Source organism: Culex pipiens, chromosome 3 (genome assembly GCF_016801865.2).
Source record: "Culex pipiens pallens isolate TS chromosome 3, TS_CPP_V2, whole genome shotgun sequence".
Classification (NCBI taxonomy): Eukaryota; Metazoa; Arthropoda; class Insecta; order Diptera; family Culicidae; genus Culex; species Culex pipiens.
Window position 1 is genome coordinate 51,968,269 of NC_068939.1, and position 19,005 is coordinate 51,987,273.

Consider the following 19,005-nt stretch of genomic DNA (forward strand, 5'->3'; position numbering starts at 1 on the left):
GCTGTTTAAAATATTTCGATTTATAGAATTAAAAAAAAATCTTTGATTTATTGAACAACTTAATACATTTATTCGGCAACTAGGAATTATCTTTTTTTAAACAAAAAATAGCTATTAACTTTCAATGGTTCCACATAAATCGACCAATCTTCCCTAATCCTACCAAATATGTGTTTAACCCACACAACAATCGTCTAAATTTCTCTCCGCACGCTCGCTCGCTCAAATCCAGATGTCCACCATGCTTGTTTAACGTCTCCAAACATTCGCTCACTTACTGCAGCTCCTACATCCCAACGATTCAGTTTAGTTCCGACTGATGTTACAAATGTGTGTATCGTAGCGAGGATGCCAGAGGATACTCCACACTCTGTTTTCTGATGTTTGTAGTAACTGCGAGTAAGAGATTGCTCGCTCTCTCTTGTGCTCTCTACGAAATCCCGACGAGACGCGACTTCACTTCTGTAGTCTAGACGACTCCTCGAGTCTTTCAGTTCTCGTCACGCGCGCGAGAGAGGAACTACCATTAATCACACAAACACACGGATAGAGGCGCACCACACATTCGGTGGGGGTGCTGGAAAAGCGTTTTCCCCAAGATTTTTCCACACTGCTTTTCTGTATTCCTCTGTTCGGTCTTTCGACGCTTTTCACCTGCTATCATCATTTATGGCACCTTTTTTGCCGAATGGATTCTGTCTAGTCTGATGGTGTCTTCGGGGAAATCGGTTCGAACTCCGTGGTCCGTGTCAGCAATTGAGTGAAAAATTTCTCCCCCTAACCCCTTTGGAGGACATTGGTTTTCCACGCGTGAAAAGTGCCCAGTGCGTCAGTCTACAAGTGTTTTCCCAAAATTTTCACTACGATTTGCTCTCTTTGCTCCTGGCGTTACTGGAACCAGCAATAGACTCACTTTCTAGAAGAAAAATGTAGATTTGGTGTAATTTGTAGTGTGTGCGCCAAAGTTGAAAGGAATTTCAAGAGTTCAAAAGCGATTGCAGTGTAAAATTTAATGTACACACACAATGGAGGACCCAGGTCATGAAGGTTGATCCAACGGGAGCGCAGGCAGCAGAAGGCAGGCACATTATGGCGAGCAGCAATTTTCAGCGCTAATCGAGCATCGCAAAGAATTTCCGCACATTTCGCGGTGTAATTGCTTTGCAAACGCTGCGCTTCGAGAGAAGTTGTCGTCATCGAGTTCGAGTCGTGGGCGTAAACCAGCGCCGCAACAAAAAAAAAGTGTGCCCTTTCCTTCAAGGGTGTCCCCGCAGCAAGAAGATCCACTGCTGGTGACTACAGCGCACGGAATGATCTGGCAAAGGATTGAAGGAAAGGAGCAAATTACAGCAGCACAGCCAGTAGCTGGTTCAACGGAGTAAGTTTGACCCGGGGCATCCGTGGCTCTTTCTGTGTTTGATCTGCTACTAGCCTGGTAAAACTGTATGACCAAAAAGAACTAAGGGAAATCAAATATGGGCGCCCAAAGATTTCCACCAGAAGGGTCGGGACGGATTAGAGAGCAAGAAAGAGCGAGTCTGAATCGCTACCGCCTGCTGCTGTGGAAGAGAAAATCGGGCGGTTTGAGCTGCTCTTGGACCCATGCATTGCCATGCCAGAGCAGTGTCAGCCAGTCAGTTCACCCTCATTTCCTGTAATCAAGAGAGTAGCATATAGTGGTTTGGGGTGGGAAAGTAGAGATTGTGGAGTGGACAGACTGCCAAGTGGTCCCCCAAGCTGGGGAGGAGTTGTTGTTGTTTTTCTTTGCTGTTGCTGATGAAGTTGGTGCAGCTGTACCGGGGTGTACCGAAATGAACCGGCTAGTGTGGATCGCGCTGTAGATTGTGCAGGGCTTAATCCGATTTGATCCGATTAAGAGCCAGATTAAAGTTATGATTTTACGCGTCTCCAGTTTCTTGGCAAATATATTCTAGGCTCTTTTATCTCAAAAAAGAGGGCAGTTTGTACTTCCATACTCGATGAATCATTTGATAGGGAATCCCAGCTCGTATACAAGTAAGATACAGACAGCTTCTATACGATTTTTTTATTCAATTATTTTATCACTGCTGGGAATAGAAACAGTTTCCGAGTCAGTTAAATCAAATTTTCATCCATTTAACCCATGCAATGTTTTGCTGCATAGCAATTTTCAAGAATTTGGCAATACCCATTTTTTTAATAAGACGTTAAAAAAATAATTCCAAAAATCAAATATCAAAATCAGTTTATTCGCTCTACAGTATTACCTTGGCGTTCACGATTGCGAGATTCCTACTCGAAACTAGGTGTCCGAAGGCTTGAAAGTTGAGGCAATTGCAAACCTCTTTTTACACCTAAGCTTCTATTCACCCCGGGATTCGAGCTGACGACCTTTGGATTGTGAGTCCAACTGCCTACCAGCGACTCCACCAAAGCAGACAGACGACTCCTACACCTGAACTGAGCTAACGACCTTACCTCTGGGTTAGACCTTCTGGGATCGTTCAAACCCAGGCCGACTGAGTAAGAGGCAACCACGCTTACCCCTACACCACGGGTCCCGTATTTTAAATCTCAGAAATAATTTGTCTTCTTTTTGAGGCCCAAAAGGACTTCTGGGTTCAAAGTGGTGCAAAATATAATTTAAAATTAATTTGTAACTGTCGGGTTACCACCGGCTCATGAGCGCTACCGAGACTCCCTCATGTAGCCTCAGGGTCAGCATGCCTGCGGTCCTGAATCGCGGTAAGCTGGGAAATGCGTCGGAATCCAGTGAAAACTCCGCAATCTTGGTTGAACCCTTTCTATTTTTCCTCCCACTTTCTTCTTTTCCTTCCTTCTTCTTGGGGCCCCGTACTCCGACACTGCTTCCGGTGACGTCGCTTCCTCCTCTCCTCTTGCTACAGCTACTCGCCGCTACGCGGCGCAACCGCTCGTTGTTGTTCTGGCACTCGCCGTATCACGGCGCAGCCTCCTGGATATGGTCTTGGCGGCGTACTTGACCGGTTGCGGTCGTACAAGGTCCCACTCGTTCCGGTTCTTGTCGTCCTGCCCTCTGTCGTGGTTGGTTGCGTCCTACGACCTTCGGAGCACCATCGAGGGTGTCCGGAATACCCGGATGAGGCGCAGGTACGAAGCGGGTAGACGTCCGGCTGCGGACTGGATTCTGGGGGTGACTCGATGGTTGCGGCGAGTCCCCGGTTGGTGTCCTCGACACGGTTGTTGCGAGGCGGTGCCGAACTGGCACTTAACGTGAGGTACGAGGGGTCCTGAAGGTGATGGTTGAGGTTAGGTGAGCCATGACGGTTGGATTTGTTGGTTAGGCGGATGGGGTCGTTAGGGTTGGCAAACTGGCGGGTTTTATGGATATACCTGATGTCCTTCAGCGGTCCCAAACACTCCTGGTTCCCGCTGGCACTATCACTCACGGCCGTGGCCGTGCACTACTTGGCGAAACAGTGGAGTTGTAGCGTTCCAACTGTTCGCTATGACTCTTTCCGGGCAATTGGACGAGTCTTGAGGAGTCCTTGGCGGTTGACGGTCTTCGTCTTTCCCCTCCTCTTTCCGCGCCTTTTCCCTGACCTTCCAACCTACCGTCATGTCACCTCTCTACCGCCCACTGCCGACGAGGTCCTCTGGTGGTCGGTTTCGGAAGCTTCTGCTGGCTGCGTTCTTGGTGGACGTCACTTGCTGGGTCGTTTACCGGAGACAAAACACTTGACACGCGAACACTTCCCAACTTTTACAGAAAACGGATAACAAATCGCATAAATCGCGGTAACCTTCACGAGTGAGGTTCCGAACGGTTACAAATTTTAAGATGTATAATCAAATTACAGTCCAGACTTGATCATCCAAAGGCCTTGGCAAAATTTAACTTCGGATAATCCGAACTTCAGATAATCGACCAAAAAAAATTTTTTTTGGTTGTCTTATTTTTTATTGTTGAGCTTGCCCTAAATTACTCTAAAGTGAGTTGGAATTTTTTAATCGAAGATGGCGGCCAAAATGGCGGTGATGAAATATTGAAAATATCTGGAGTTTTTTTTTTAAAGGTCCAATAAACCAAATTTCCAGTTTTTGCTTTTTGGGTGTTTTTACATCCACCTTCAGTCAAGGTTATTGAAAAACACCCAAAAAGCAAAAACTGAAAATTTGGGTTATTGGACCTTTTCAAAAAAAAAAAAAAACTCCAGATATGCTTTTTAAATTTTAAAGGCAATCAATTATTTTATCACTGCTGGAAATAGAACCATTCAAAGTTGACTAAAATGAGGTCGCAGAACTCAAGGTTAATGTAAGAAGTAAGAAAAAATAACACGAATACATTTTTTTTCCTTTTTCGATTATCCGAAGTCCCATAAAAAAACCTTCGGATGATCAAACATCGGATAATCGAAACTTTGGATAATCGAGGCTTCGGATAATCGCGCCTGGACTGTATCAATTGAAAATAACTAAACCATATTATGTAAGGTACCGTCATCTGGGGTGAATCGGGACACATGGGGTGAATTGGGTCAGCTGTTTTAGCCAGGTTCATGCGCTATATTTTTATATTTTTGATTGATTTCGGTTAGAACAGATACAGATTTACTAAATTAATGCATCGATTTCCTAATTTGAAGTTTCAAAGCTGCTGTCCCTATTCAGACTTGTATACCCGTTTTCAATTTATAGAAGCATTTTTAAGTTCGAAAATAGAAGTTTATGCAACAAGTTGCAAAAAGAGGATTTTTCAGCACAAGTCGTACATTTATTCAACGAGGTTCACCGAGTTGGATGAATACGAGTGCTGAAAAAATCAAGTTTTGCTACGAGTTCCATATAAAATTTTTTGCAATTCCAAAAAAACACCCATTGCACAGTGGGGCCAAACCCGGTGCTAATCCCATGAAATTGATTACGAGAAAGGCCGCAGGTTTTTTGACCTCAAAAATAGTGTTCTATACGTAAAAAAGTCCGATAAATCGAATGGTGATGACCCCATCCACCGGAGACCACGGGAACAGGTCCATTTTGCCCCTTTTCCCCTAAAAATCAATTTTCTCAAACAATTTGACCTGTACAGATAAAGGCCGCAGGTTTTCTGACCTCAAAAATAGTGTTCTATACGTAAAAAAGTCCGATAAATCGAATGGTGATGACCCCATCCACCGGAGACCACGGGAACAGGTCCATTTTGCCCCTTTTCCCCTAAAAATCAATTTTCTCAAACTATTTGACCTGTACAGAAAAAGGCCGCAGGTTTTTTGACCTCAAAAATAGTGTTCTATACGTAAAAAAGCCTGATAAATCGAATGGTGATGACCCCATCCACCGGAGACCACGGGAACGGGTCAATTTTGCCCCTTTTTCCCCTAAAAATCAATTTTCTCAAACTATTTGACCTGTACAGAAAAAGGCCGCAGGTTTTCTGACCTCAAAAATAGTGTTCTATACGTAAAAAAGTCCGATAAATCGAATGGTGATGACCCCATCCACCGGAGACCACGGGAACAGGTCCATTTTGCCCCTTTTTCCCCTAAAAATCAATTTTCTCAAACTATTTGACCTGTACACCCGTGGTCTCCGGTGGATGGGGTCATCACCATTCGATTTATCGGACTTTTTTACGTATAGAACACTATTTGTGAGGTCAATAAACCTGCGGCCTTTATCTGTACAGGTCAAATAGTTTGAGAAAATTGATTTTTAGGGGAAAAGGGGCAAAATGGACCTGTTCCCGTGGTCTCCTGTGGATGGGGTCATCACCATTCAATTTATCAGGCTTTTTTACGTATAGAACACTTTTTTTGAGGTCAGAAAACCTGCGGCCTTTTTCTGTACAGGTCAAATAGTTTGAGAAAATTGATTTTTAGGGGAAAAAGGGGCAAAATGGACCTGTTCCCGTGGTCTCCGGTGGATGGGGTCATCACCATTCGATTTATCAGGCTTTTTTACGTATAGAACACTATTTTTGAGGTCAAAAAACCTGCGGCCTTTCTCGTAATCAATTTCATGGGATTAGCACCGGGTTTGGCCCCACTGTGCATTGAGTGAAATTTCAAGTCAAATTTTCATGTATTTTGTCAATCAATCGTTTAAATAAACATATGTTGAAGAGTGTTACTATTCGAAACAAGTGCTGAAAAGTTCAACTTTTCTGCATCCATTTCAGTGCTGAAAAGTAGAACTTTTCAGCATTTATTTTGAAAAGTGTTGCTATTCAATTCTGTTATTTTTTGTACAGAAAAGCAAGCTATATCGTCGTTCAGGAAAGACAGGCACCCCTGATTAAAATCGTTTAGAAGTCCTCTTTTTACAGCCGATATCTCACAAACTATTGTTTCGATTTGCAATGTTTAAATTTACAGAACATTTGTGACGAGTGCTGAAAAAATTTGATTTTGTAAAGAGTTGCATGGTTTTTTTTAATCCCGTAAAATACATACATATGAATATGATTTTTCAGTAAAGCTTTTGTTTCCCAGATTTGACGACTTTGTGATTGGTCAATTTAAAATCCATAACAGCTTCAAAAAGTATTGCTTTTTGAACAAAGGGCTGAAACTTATTGCATAGTATTAATTTTGGCAAATCCGTTTTGAATGAACTTACTTTTCCTGTCCTCCTATAGGAACGAATTGGCCTACTTATTGTCACCAAAAATAACAGTGCTGAAAAGTTCATGAAGCACTCATTTGAGTGCTGAATAGTTCGACTTTTCAGCACTTTTTTTGGAGAGTAACATTTTCGACACACACAAATTAAAAACCATAATTTTCAAAACCGGTTTTGGTAATATTCCTTATCAAAAAAGGTTGTTTTTTTTTTTAAATCTTATGGTTTGTAAACACAACCAATATTTAAGGAAGCATTTCCAATTCAAATTTAAAAAATATCATTAACGTGTTGGGTTACAATATTCCATTCCACTTATTTCTTAACGGGTGAAACCTTAACAGAATTTACAACAGATACGAACAAAAAAAACATTACATTGTCAGGCCTTGGTGACAACATGTCTAGTCCGAGATTACCAAAACAACTTCTCCCCCGTTTCATACATAGAACATAACCGCTTTCCTGAATATAATCCACTTTTTAACCCATAGAAGCGCTTGAGAAGATGATTGATTATGGTAGACTGTTTTTCTTTCTTCTGCGTTCATTTCGCTTTACATTTTGAAGCAGAAGTACTTCGATACATTTTCTAAAAGTTCAATTAACAAATTACGTTCAACTAATTTTCAGATTGACACCATAGCGGGGACATCGTCACGTCCAGCCGAGCCTCCCGCCGAGGAAGAATGGTAACGATGACCACGGAGATCGATAAAGAGAAGGCAATATTACTGAGCGTCCCGCGCAAGATGGCGTCCACCGAGAAAGACAAGGACAAGGACCGGGAAAAGGACAAGGACAAGATCGTCAGCATTGTGGCCAACAGCAACAGCAGTGCCGGTAGTTCCGGCAGTGCCGTTCCTAGCGGAAGTCGTCCCAGCCAGCAGTCACACAGCGGGCAGGTCGTCATGAACCAGGACGCGCCGAACATTCTAGTGTATAAGAAGGTTGGTTGAAAATTGGTGAAATGGAATGATTTTTTTTTAAGTTGCATTGTGTTACTTTAGATGGAATCGATAGTCGAACGCATGCAGAGCGAGGAAGCTGGCGTTTCGGTGCGCACCATCAAAGCTTTCATGAGCAAAGTACCGTCCGTATTTACCGGGGCCGATTTGATTGCGTGGATTATGAAGAACTTGGGCATCGACGACGTAGCGGAAGCACTTCACCTGGCCCATCTGCTGGCGTCCCATGGGTACCTGTTTCCGATCGACGACCACCAGCTGACGGTGAAGAACGACGGGACGTTCTACCGCTTCCAGACGCCGTACTTTTGGCCTTCAAACTGTTGGGAACCGGAAAACACGGACTACGCGGTCTACCTGTGCAAGCGAACGATGCAAAACAAGACCCGGCTCGAGTTGGCCGATTACGAGGCGGAAAATTTAGCCAAACTTCAGAAGATGTTCTCCCGAAAGTGGGAGTTCATCTTCATGCAGGCCGAAGCTCAAAGTAAGGTTGACAAAAAGCGCGACAAGCTGGAACGAAAGGTGCTCGACTCGCAGGAGCGTGCCTTCTGGGACGTCCACAGGCCCATGCCAGGTTGTGTCAATACTACCGAGGTCGATATTAAGAAGGCATACCGCCGGGGCGCGTCCACCCATGGCTCGGGCTCGTCCGGGGCGGCCGTCAATAGCAATCCAATCGAGCAACTCACTCGGCAAATCAAACTCTTAAAACTCAAGCTAGAACGTAGAACCATCAAGATCTCCAAAGTAGCCGAATCGTACGTACACCGTGATCGCCTCAAATTCATATTTTTCCACTAACTTTCCCCTCCTCAAAATCTTCCAGTTACATCTCATACTTTGAACAGTACCACGAGTACGATTACTTTCTCACCCCTCCAGATCAGCCAAACCCTTGGGTAACGGACAATATCGAAATGTGGGATACCGATCGAACTGCGTGAGTATCAATAATGCACAGTCTTGAGCATCTTCCACAATAAAATAATTATGTTTTTTTAAACCACAGCAAAGACGTATCCCTGAAACGAGTGAAACGATGGGGCTTTAGCTTGCGCGAGCTCCTGATTGACCCGGTCGGGCGGGAACAATTCTCCAAGTTCCTGGACAAGGAGTTCAGCGGGGAAAATTTGAAGTAAGTGTGATTTACGCTTAAGGTGTCATGTTTCATGTTTCCCTCTTAAAGTCTTAGAAACTTTCTTTTACTTTCATTTAATTGACTGTAACTAGTTATGCAAATTGTATTTTGATAAGTACAACAACTAAACAAACATGAATTGAAATGAATATCTTACAAACCAAAACTTTCAAACTATTTGCATTTCAGATTCTGGGAGTCGGTCCAGAGCATGAAGGCCCAGCCCCAGTCGAAGGTGAAGGAGGCCGCGCACGCAATATATCTGGAGTTTCTCGCCGCGGATGCGGCCTGTCCGGTGAACGTGGACTCCAAGTCGATGGAGCTGGCCCGGCTGGCGGTCAGCAGTGAGTCGCCACCAAATCGGTGGTGCTTCGACGTGGCCGCCGCCCACGTGTACCACCTGATGAAGAGTGACTCTTACTCGCGGTACCTTCGGTAGGTCTTGAAAATAAAATCTTCGTATCAGTCTTATTACAATCAATGTTTAACTCTTAAAGGTCCGACATGTACAAGGAATATCTCAACGGGTCCAAGAAGAAGATCAAATCCATACCAAATCTGTTTGGCGTGAAACGTTAAGGGGAGGGAATTGCACTACAGTTGGCACGATTGGACAACGGATTAGCAGATATTTTAGCGCGATAATTGACGGCAAGCAATGTGTAGGGGATCCACGAAAGCGAACGTTTTTAATCAGGTTATACCAAAAACACAAAAGAACAAATGCCCATTGAATTGAACTGTAGATTTATTAGTCGCTAAGAAAAGCAAGTTAAGACATTGTGGAAAATCAAATCCAAATCATGGAAAAAACAAAAGGAATTGTTGAAATATATTTCAAAGTTAGTGTGATTTGTCAGAGAAAGCTCTGGCATGAGACATGTAATACAATTATCCACGATAATATTATTCTGAAGAAATGAGAAAAATAAAGAAGACATATGCGTACGTGCCGATACATGTACTGTCGCAAATAGACGAACAAGCATCCAATGAAAATAGAAATATTGTAAGAAATCTGGAAAGAAATATATACTACATATTTAGGTGACACAATGTCATGGTGAACCGTATTGTTTCATTAAATCCCTACAGTTTTAACATAACCAAAAGCATCATTTTCTAATATTCATCAAAAAATCCTCATGTTTTGCAATGGTCGCAAAGCATTTTCGTACTTCCCCTTACTTATGATGGAAAAAACGATCCGCCATCTTTCCGTTAAATTGCACGCAACATTGCATAAAAGTCAGGGTAAATAGTGCTTTTTTCAGCACCTTTTTCGCACATTGAACGCTCTTATTCCCCTGGATGCTGCCCTGACAAAACGAAAAGTCACTCCACTTCTTGTTGTTCTGTCACATCTGTCACTGTGGTTCCAATTTTTCGGCACTGCTTCTTTTGTGGACGGATTTAATTGTCGAGCCGATTCGATTCGTAGAAGGTCCATTCCGAAAAGATGTGGTTCGAAATCCTGCCCTCGTTCGGTATCATTACGGCCGTGCTGTCCGTGCCCGGATTCGCCCTGTACGGTCTGCACAAGCTGACGCTGGACAATGTGAGTGTGGAGCTTGAAACAATTTCCAATGGGGTTTATGTAATAGCTTTCAAATGTTTGAGTTTTGTTTTGAATTCGAGAGAATACGTCTAATTGACTTGTTTCGTTGCAGGCCTACCGACGCAACACCGATGAGAGATGGGAGCGTATCCTCTACGTCCGGGACATGAGACTTACGGGAAACCCCTACAAGTCTAACGTAAGGGAAACAGTCTTCACTTGAAGTTACGTTCTTATTTATATTTTTTGTTTATTTTGCAGGGTTTGGAGGCCATTCCGGATCAGTAAACTTTGATTGTAATTGATCTATTCATGTAGAGTAAACCGGAACTTGTTAACCACTATAAAATGTGTTTTCTTTTTTGCATTATTCAAAACGAGCAAGTTCCAAAACTTTTGGGACTTAGGTGCAGCCGCTCGAAGCAAGTCTGTCTCATATTTCATAACAGCAAGCCAAGAGCAAGAAAAAGATTGCCCTGTAAATGAAGCCCACACGGCGTTTTTGTTTACATTGATAAATCAGGTTTTATTCTCAAAGTGTCGTGTTATTTTCATCCAAAAAAGTTCAAATCGGAAAACGAACTGCATTACGGATTCGTTGAAGAATGTTGGATCAAATGTAAATTTCCGGCTAGTTACCTCCTTGACTTGTTACATAGTTTAACCAAACAGTATTGAGTATTCCCTTCTCTCTGGTTTAACTAACAAGTTATCGTACCCAATAAAACAACAAATTACAAACAAATCTGGAGTTTTTTTTTTTTGAAAAGGTCCAATAAACCAAATTTCCAGTTTTTGCTTTTTGGGTGTTTTGAAACCGCCTTGAGTCAGGGGTATCAAAAAAAAAAAAACTCCAGAAATTCACTTAGAACAGCCAACACTATGTTCTAGGTTAAAAACAAAACAATTTTCAGCGAAACTATTTTTAAAAGCAGTATTGAAAGGCCGTACATGGAAATTGTGGGATCAGGCCCAGTTTATGTGTTGAAAATATAAATCATGAAAAATATCTTGCCGGTTGAATAATGTTTGAAAAATGAACTGAAATGTCACCCCGGTTTAAAGTATTCACGAAAATATGGAATTAGCTAAGCATTTGTAGCAAAGCAAACTATATATTTTTGAATTCTTAGTTCTTAAATCAATATACATTTTCCTATATACATTAAAATACAATGGAATTATCAATGTAAAGTATGACTTTTTCAAATAAAACTCAAGAACCATTCTACCGCGTTATGGCATTATCAGAAAAATACAATAACCGTCGATTGGGGACTATACAGTATGGAAGAAGACAGTTTGCATTTTATTTGGAAATATGAGGAGGAAAAACGTAAGTTATATATAACAAATATTCTAGCAGAGCTGCAGAATTCGGCTAGAATGGTAGCATGTTTCTTCTAGAATGTTCTGTTAGAAATCTACTCGAATACTGTAGAACGTCGTGACTGAACGGGGAAAATGAATTCCGAAAATCGTGAACAAGCGTTCATGAAGTAGGGATCCACGAACAAATTGTTCAAATTCCATGGCACGCATTTGAGAAACGGCATTTGGCCTTTGTTAACATTTTTTTTAAATGACATTAGGTCGATGAGCGCGATCTGGCGAGATTTGGCACGATGAGCGAAAAACGACCGCGATGAAGGTACGATGAGCAAAAATGAAGGAATTTGATGCGATTTGGCACGATTTCAATGAAATCGCGGAATGTCATCCCCCTCGCATTAGGTCCTATACACAAATGTAAACATTAAATGCATCCCTTTCAAACCTCATGTCAGTGTCCATCGGGGTAAGCGGGATACACTCAATGTTTACATTATAAAAGAGTAAAACTAGAGATTTTGTTTTTAAAGGTCCTATAAACTATTGTATTTCATATGTCTATACTGACCATGTTCGCATAAATGTTCCATATGCAAAAACAGCAAGCTGAGAAAAACGCATTGGAACTTTGTCCCATACATAAGGCTACGTGTTGAGTTTTCGCTAAAAAAAACTTGATTCCCTCCCGATTTTTAGAACAATGTACTGGATGTTATAGGCTTTTTCTGAAAGATCACACGATTTTGAGCGAAACTGCATCAATAACTCAAAATTGATGAAAATGCATATAGGACATTTATGCGATCAGGGGAAGTATATTAAAAAAAACTCTAGAAATCTACTCAGTGCACTCAGTGCGAATACTGACCGGCAGGAGATGGGTTTCAACCAGCGGCGTGCTGTGCTGGGTTTCCAATCCAGAGGTCGTGAGTTCGATTCTCGACTTTCTTGAAACATTTTCATAATTAAATTGGATAAGATGATCAATGCAATTACTTGATTATCAATTTTGTTTCCATAATCTCTATGATCTATTTGGCAAGAAAGCTCACGTTTTTGTATGCTGTTAAAAGCTAATTTTGTAACATAAAATTAATTGCATCAAATGATGAGTACTTGACTATTAGCCTTATCTGCCAGGAGCCCCAAAACTCTATTTATAAACAGAATTACACTGCCCCTGATCGCATAAATGTCCCATATGCATTTTCATCGATTTCGAGTTATTGATGCAGTTTGATTCAAAATTGTGTGCTCTTTCGAAAGAGCCTATAACATCCAGTACTTTGTTCTAGAAATCAGGAGGAAATCCAGTTTTCGCGCGAAATCTTAACACGTAGCCTTATGTATGGGACAAACTTCAAGTGCGTTTTTCTCAGCTTGCTGATTTTGCATATGGGACATTTATGTGAACATGGGCAGTACAGGTGAATTAAATTTTTCAGTATCACTTTCAATTTTGGAACAAAGATATGCTTATTAAAGTGATGCGATTAGAAACAACTCAAATCAGTGGGTATATTTTTTCTATTTATTGATGTTTAAATTATATTTGAAAAATGTGTTGCAATCTATTTAAAAAAACATATGAAACAATACTGTCGTCAGGGGTGACTGATAGTTTAGGGGTGACTGAATAGTTTAGTTAGGGGTCAGGGGTGGTCGTCTTACCAACAACATGAATGAATTAAGTACTTTGTTGATTGGTTCATCGAAAGGACTTTCGGACATGGCATTGAATAACACATCTGATCCTTTTCTTACATAAAAAGCTTCCTACTGTTCCTTCGTTTATTGTGTTTACTATTGTTTCTGCACATTTGTTTTATCAACATTAAATACACCGATCTGCTAGTCAGCAATAGTTTACTCTTGCCTGCTGAAGTTTTATCTTCTTTTTGTTTTTAATTTTCAGTATCTTCAAATTGTTACAAAATATTTCTTTTCTAAATTGTTAAATGTATGCGTGTTTGTTAGTACAGTTAGGTTTTTTTCTCATTTCTTCTAAAATGTATGCCTTGTTGAGTTATTTTGATATACGTTTGATTATTTCTTAATATTTTTCACTTGTTAATATGAAAACCATCATTCATAAAGGTTGTCTGCCGGCACTGCCCGCAGCTCCACCAAAAAGAGCTTCTCTAAACGTACGGAATCTAATCCAATCATTTACCTTAAACGGAGTAGCTTAGCACTTCTAATTAGGTTGTTCCGGCCTGGGGTGGGCCAGGGATCTCGAGGAGGGGGAGTTGTTCTCTAAGAAAGTGGCGGGTAGGTTTTCTGGTTCTAAAACATTTAAGATGCTCACTGGAGCTCTCTTGTCTCGTGGCTCCAAACGAGCAAGTCTAATTTGTATTCATGAATTGACCAACGTCGGTAGGTTACTTCAAAGTGTCACAAGTGTTTTGCAAACTTTTTGTGGTTATTGTCTGTGTTGTTTTTTTGCTGGTGCAGCTTTAAATATATATATATGTTTCCGTTTATTGATTGGATATTGTCAACGTTCTCTTTTACTTTAAATATAAGCTAATATATATTTATATGTAGTTCAAGAAGTTTAACTCCTACGAATATTGTCTCCCCGTTTGCGCAAACTTTGAACACTAGAGTTAAATATGTATAAGTTGACGTTATTTTTGATATCTCTGACCGATGAACGAAAAGCACTCGCAACTAAAACACACCGTGAGGACTTGCTTTATTTAAACATGGTAAATTTATGCGTCTGGTGTACAATTAAAAGGCTGCAACTTAGCGTTTTTGTTCACGATTAAAACTTTTCATTATTTAGTTTTTTTTTGTTTTTCTGTTTGGCAAACTCTCATATTATTTTTATTGTGCAAAGCAATAATATTTTTTAAATGGCGTATAAAAATTATTTGGCTTTATTGGTTATGTTTTACAAAAATGTGTTCTGTTTATTTCCTCTCTATGGCTTTCATCTGTATGTTGTGTAGCGCTTCTGTTGCTAAAAAGCTTTATTTCAAGCTGTACGTTTGTTTTAACATGTTAATGAATAATTTTAGCAAATTCTTCTTCACGGTATATGCTTCACTCAATGATAGGTACTTGGCTACGGTTGGATTATTGTCATTTGGTTTCTATGTTCTGGTTGTAGATTTTTTTTTTAGTTTTATAAGTTCCGTGTTTTGAGTTCACTTTTACGGTTGACATTCAAGTTTCTGTATAACAGACAATAGCATTATTTTCTAATAATATTCATCCTATATATTTCCAATATCAAAAGCACAATAGTTTCTGCGTCATTACAGTATGGTTTTTTTTAGTGGATACTCACTATCGTCTTAACGTGTATTGATATTTGTTTTACTGTTTACAGCTTATCACTAGGGTTTCATAATCCTTAAACATGAATTTGTTTCTGTTGTATATGAAGAGTACATAAAATCTATCATTTTTCGCTATTAGATCCATGTGAGTGTGTATGAGTTTGTATGTGTGTGATGTGTTGTTAAAGTGGTAGTAACTACGGTGTCATATTTTAAACTAGAAACATTCCAGTCTAGTTAATCGGTTCACAACTTCGTGACAATATGTCTTTTTGAATTCAAATTCGTCCAAAATGTGTTCGTCGATAAGCCAAAACTGTATTTTGTGCCAGAAATACAAAAACTGTACAGTGGACTATACATTGCATAAAAGATGTTTGGTACAATTAAGCAAAACAAATAAAATAAAAATTAAAATATGCACTTTTGAAAAAAATGTTACAAGCACGAATTTATTTTCTCGTTGTTTAAAATTAAAATAAATACCTGAAACAGAAGATTGTGTTTCGATGATTGTTTTTGTTGTTTTTTAAATTATATAACTAAAAAAACTGTTTTGTATTCGTAACTGTATGGTATGTAGATAACATCTTCTACTTCTATTTTGTTGCTAGCAACTGCTTACATGTTATGCATTAGTATTTTCAGTAGTTTTACTTTCCTTCTCATTCTCCTATGGTTTAGTTAAAGCTGAAACCCACGCATGTTTTCACGGAAAATTATTGTCACGAATCTGGCTCGTTTGTGATCCTCTTCCTAAATAAAACCTAACTTAAATGGAACTTTCTATCGGACCCATCCGAGTTTTCATATTTTAAGCTCTTTAGTCAAAAAGATACAATCGAAACCTAGAATGGGTCCTGTCAAGCTATCTTCATCTCGCATCCGAAGATTCAACAACGAACGATGTGACTGGCGACCGGTTGTTTAGTGTGTTTTATTTTTATTCTTTAGCACTACCGTGTACACTTTGACTGAGTGTTTTTTTTTGTGTATTCACTGAAAGTTAACATACTACTGGTAGGGATTTTCATCGGTAATAGCACTCTATAGAATTGTGGTTTCAATTGTCCAACTCACTATTGCTAAATAGATGTGGTTATTTCGTAAGTGTTTGTAAAAGTATTTTTTTGTGTGTTTAGAATATTGAACTCTTAAAACTTAACCTCCAGCGTTTGGCTGGTGAGATTGAAATTGAAACTCATTCGGAAAGCGTAGCTCAAAGATTGAGCCCGTTTTTTTTTCTTCTAAACTGATGACTGGACTTACACATAAAGCTGATTTGTTTGTCTCTATGTCAAAATTTTTGATTAAGGTTTACCAGCGGTTTTTTTCTGCTCACGTTAAAAGTTCAGCTACTACAGTTAACACCTTGGTAGACAAGAGCATTTCAAGTTGCAAACGGGTTTTGTTTACCGTTTTGCCACACACACATTTATTTGTTTATTTATTTTAGTTTTACTGTTATGTAGAATAATTGTGTATATACTGTTAGGCTCATCATGCAGCAGTTTCCTAATGTTTGTTTTCATTTTAGTTTGAGTAGTTATTTCTTGCATAAGATTATTGTTGAGTCTTAACTAGTGAAAGTGCTCGCTTTCACATGGGTTTATTGTACAAAATTTCGGTTTGTCTCTAGCTGAAGTATTCTAATGCCTACAGTTTAGCTTCATCTTGGGTAGTTAATTCATAGAGGGTTTCATATTACAAAAGATAGTTGGACTTCTATCATTCGGTTTGTAAAAACTTTTTTTTATAAATCACACGTTCTTTCCTTACATCATTATAATAATATGTATTTTGTCTTAACATTGAAATCATTCTATGGATATCCTTAACCTTTAATTATGATGCTGTTTGCCATCACACATATGTTTAAAAAAATCGATTTTAAATACTCACAACATTTAAGACTGAAATAAAAAAAAGCCTAACTAGGTCTATTTTAGACACTACGACATTGTTTACAAAACTAAAAAAAAACTTACTTTTTGGAATCATTCCACCAAATAAACTGACAAACCAGCTTGATATTATTCATTTGGACTAAACATCTTCAAAGTCAACACATTTTAAAACGTTTAAGTTATAGTAAATATTTTTTGTTATTCTTTAACATACCTTCAATCACTTTTATAAAACATTCTACTTTCTTTCCGTGTTTTTTTCTCAATCAACTCGACAACAACATTTTTTAAATACACTCTCTCTCGCTTCCTTTCAATGTAAATCTCTTTCCACAGTAACTAAACACTACAATAATTTGAATACGTTCAACTTCGGCCATTTCTCGTCTAATACGAACATTCCTTCACAGGAAACGATCAGAAACTGACACTGTCCATCCCTGGTTTTCTTTCACTACTTGGCAAAATTTTGATGTTTGTATGTTTGATTTTTTTTTCTTTCTCGTAAAAAAGGTGCTCCGTTTCAACTTGTGCTTGGTTTATTGTCTCATTTCCCAGTACCGTTGTACTTGATCTAAAATACTGTGTTCACATTTAGTTTACTTGTATAATTTGTGTGTGTTTTATTGTCGACATTTGCGTTTCTTCGTGATGTAGATTTGTGTTTGCAGTTTTATTGTCATTTACAAACTTTATTGATATTGGTTACGTTTCATTTTTCGATGCATTTCCTTGTGTCACTGCACTGATATAAATACTTTCGATAAATGATATGTCCTAATGAATCATTTGAGTTTTTCTAAAAGCTCTTTATTTCATTTTGGAAATGACAGACGCCAACGGTTAAAGACGGAAAAAATACATTTTTTGTGAACGTTCAATGTTTATTAACTAATGCGAAATTACAAATAATAAAACTTTCATTTCTTCAACGAAACAAGTTCTATGAAACATACAATAATCGTAACATAACACAGTCAGTTCATCACGCAAGTCCTAGTTTAATCCTTTGAAGCACTTCTTTTCAGAACTTAAAAGCACTGCAAGGAAACTCTGACAGAAAACATGAGACTTATATCGTGATTGCTTTTAATTTTCCCGCAACGCACGTGCCATTAATTTAATGCTTTCTTGACGCAGTAAAATCTTAGGTGTTTTGGCTGTCAATTTAAGTTGACCCTAAAATTGTCGAGGGAACAAAATAAAGTTTTTTTTTTGCCTAAAGACTCTCTAAGAGATGTTTGATGAGGTTGTTGAACTCCATTATAAATCAATTAAATTGTGTCAAGAGAGCAATCACTGTCTAGATATCTTTAAAAATATATAAACATATCGCATGAACTACTTTACTCATATGTTCGCTGAGCAAGACACATTATCTCTTTTCCGAACTAAAAGCCCAAGATATATCAATCGTCTTGAAGAAGTGGAACAAGTGGTAAGCACGTGGCACCACAATCGCACGTGGGCTAGGTTAGGTCATGGACACACGCGCTCCCCTTTGTTGGAGTTTGTGGTAAGAGGCAATATTTATATGGCTTTCAAAGTGTGACTTTAATTTCCGAGCGGGCTGAATGAAAAGGCAACATGCTATTGCAGCAGCAGCAACAACAACTGCAAATCTAGGAAGGAGGCACCAGCGACTACGGAAAGAATCTCTGTACGGATGGGAGATGATTAAGAAGCTCCTCGTTGTGACAAGGGAGACAATTGACAGTGAATGCTGCAAAAGAGCGCGGTGTAATTTATATTAGGTTTTGCCTTCCTCACCTTACTGAGGAAAGGCTATAAAATCACTCGAAAAATGAACTTTTTAATTAGACCTCCTAGACCTACCGTCATTTATACATATCGACTCAGAATCACCAGCTGAGCAAATGTCTGTGTGTTTGGCTGTATGTAGACATGTGTACCGAATCAATGTCACTGGAATATCTCGTTACTGACTGAGCCGATTTTGACCGTATTGGCCTCATTCGATTCGTCTTGGGGTCCCATAAGTCCCTATTGAAATTTGTAAGATTGAGTAAAGTACATCAAAAGTTATGCTTAAAAAACTGCACGCAGAAAAATCTGATTGTGAACTTGGCAAAATGTTGGTTACAGCTGCTAAACACGATTGTCGTCTCAAAGCCGGCAAACATGTTTGTCAAATTCAACCTAACATGTTTGTGGTTTCAACAAACATGTTTGTCATTGCCACGGCCTGACATGTTTGTAAATA

General features: G+C 39.3%; 2 protein-coding genes across 2 annotated transcripts; both read left to right on the plus strand.

The window, feature by feature from the left end:
- Positions 1 to 493: 493 nt before the first annotated feature.
- LOC120412901 (regulator of G-protein signaling 7) lies at positions 494 to 9,755 on the plus strand. The gene is made up of 7 exons (XM_039573533.2): positions 494 to 1,378; positions 7,219 to 7,535; positions 7,596 to 8,314; positions 8,383 to 8,496; positions 8,566 to 8,691; positions 8,884 to 9,129; positions 9,192 to 9,755. The coding sequence occupies exons 2-7, from the start codon at positions 7,275 to 7,277 to the stop codon at positions 9,271 to 9,273; spliced, it is 1,548 nt and encodes a 515-aa protein (XP_039429467.1). The 5' UTR covers positions 494 to 1,378; positions 7,219 to 7,274; the 3' UTR covers positions 9,274 to 9,755.
- Positions 9,756 to 10,050: 295 nt separating this feature from the next.
- Positions 10,051 to 10,601, plus strand: LOC120412900 (uncharacterized). Its single transcript, XM_039573532.2, has 3 exons — positions 10,051 to 10,252; positions 10,365 to 10,451; positions 10,514 to 10,601. The coding sequence occupies exons 1-3, from the start codon at positions 10,154 to 10,156 to the stop codon at positions 10,538 to 10,540; spliced, it is 213 nt and encodes a 70-aa protein (XP_039429466.1). The 5' UTR covers positions 10,051 to 10,153; the 3' UTR covers positions 10,541 to 10,601.
- Positions 10,602 to 19,005: the final 8,404 nt, after the last annotated feature.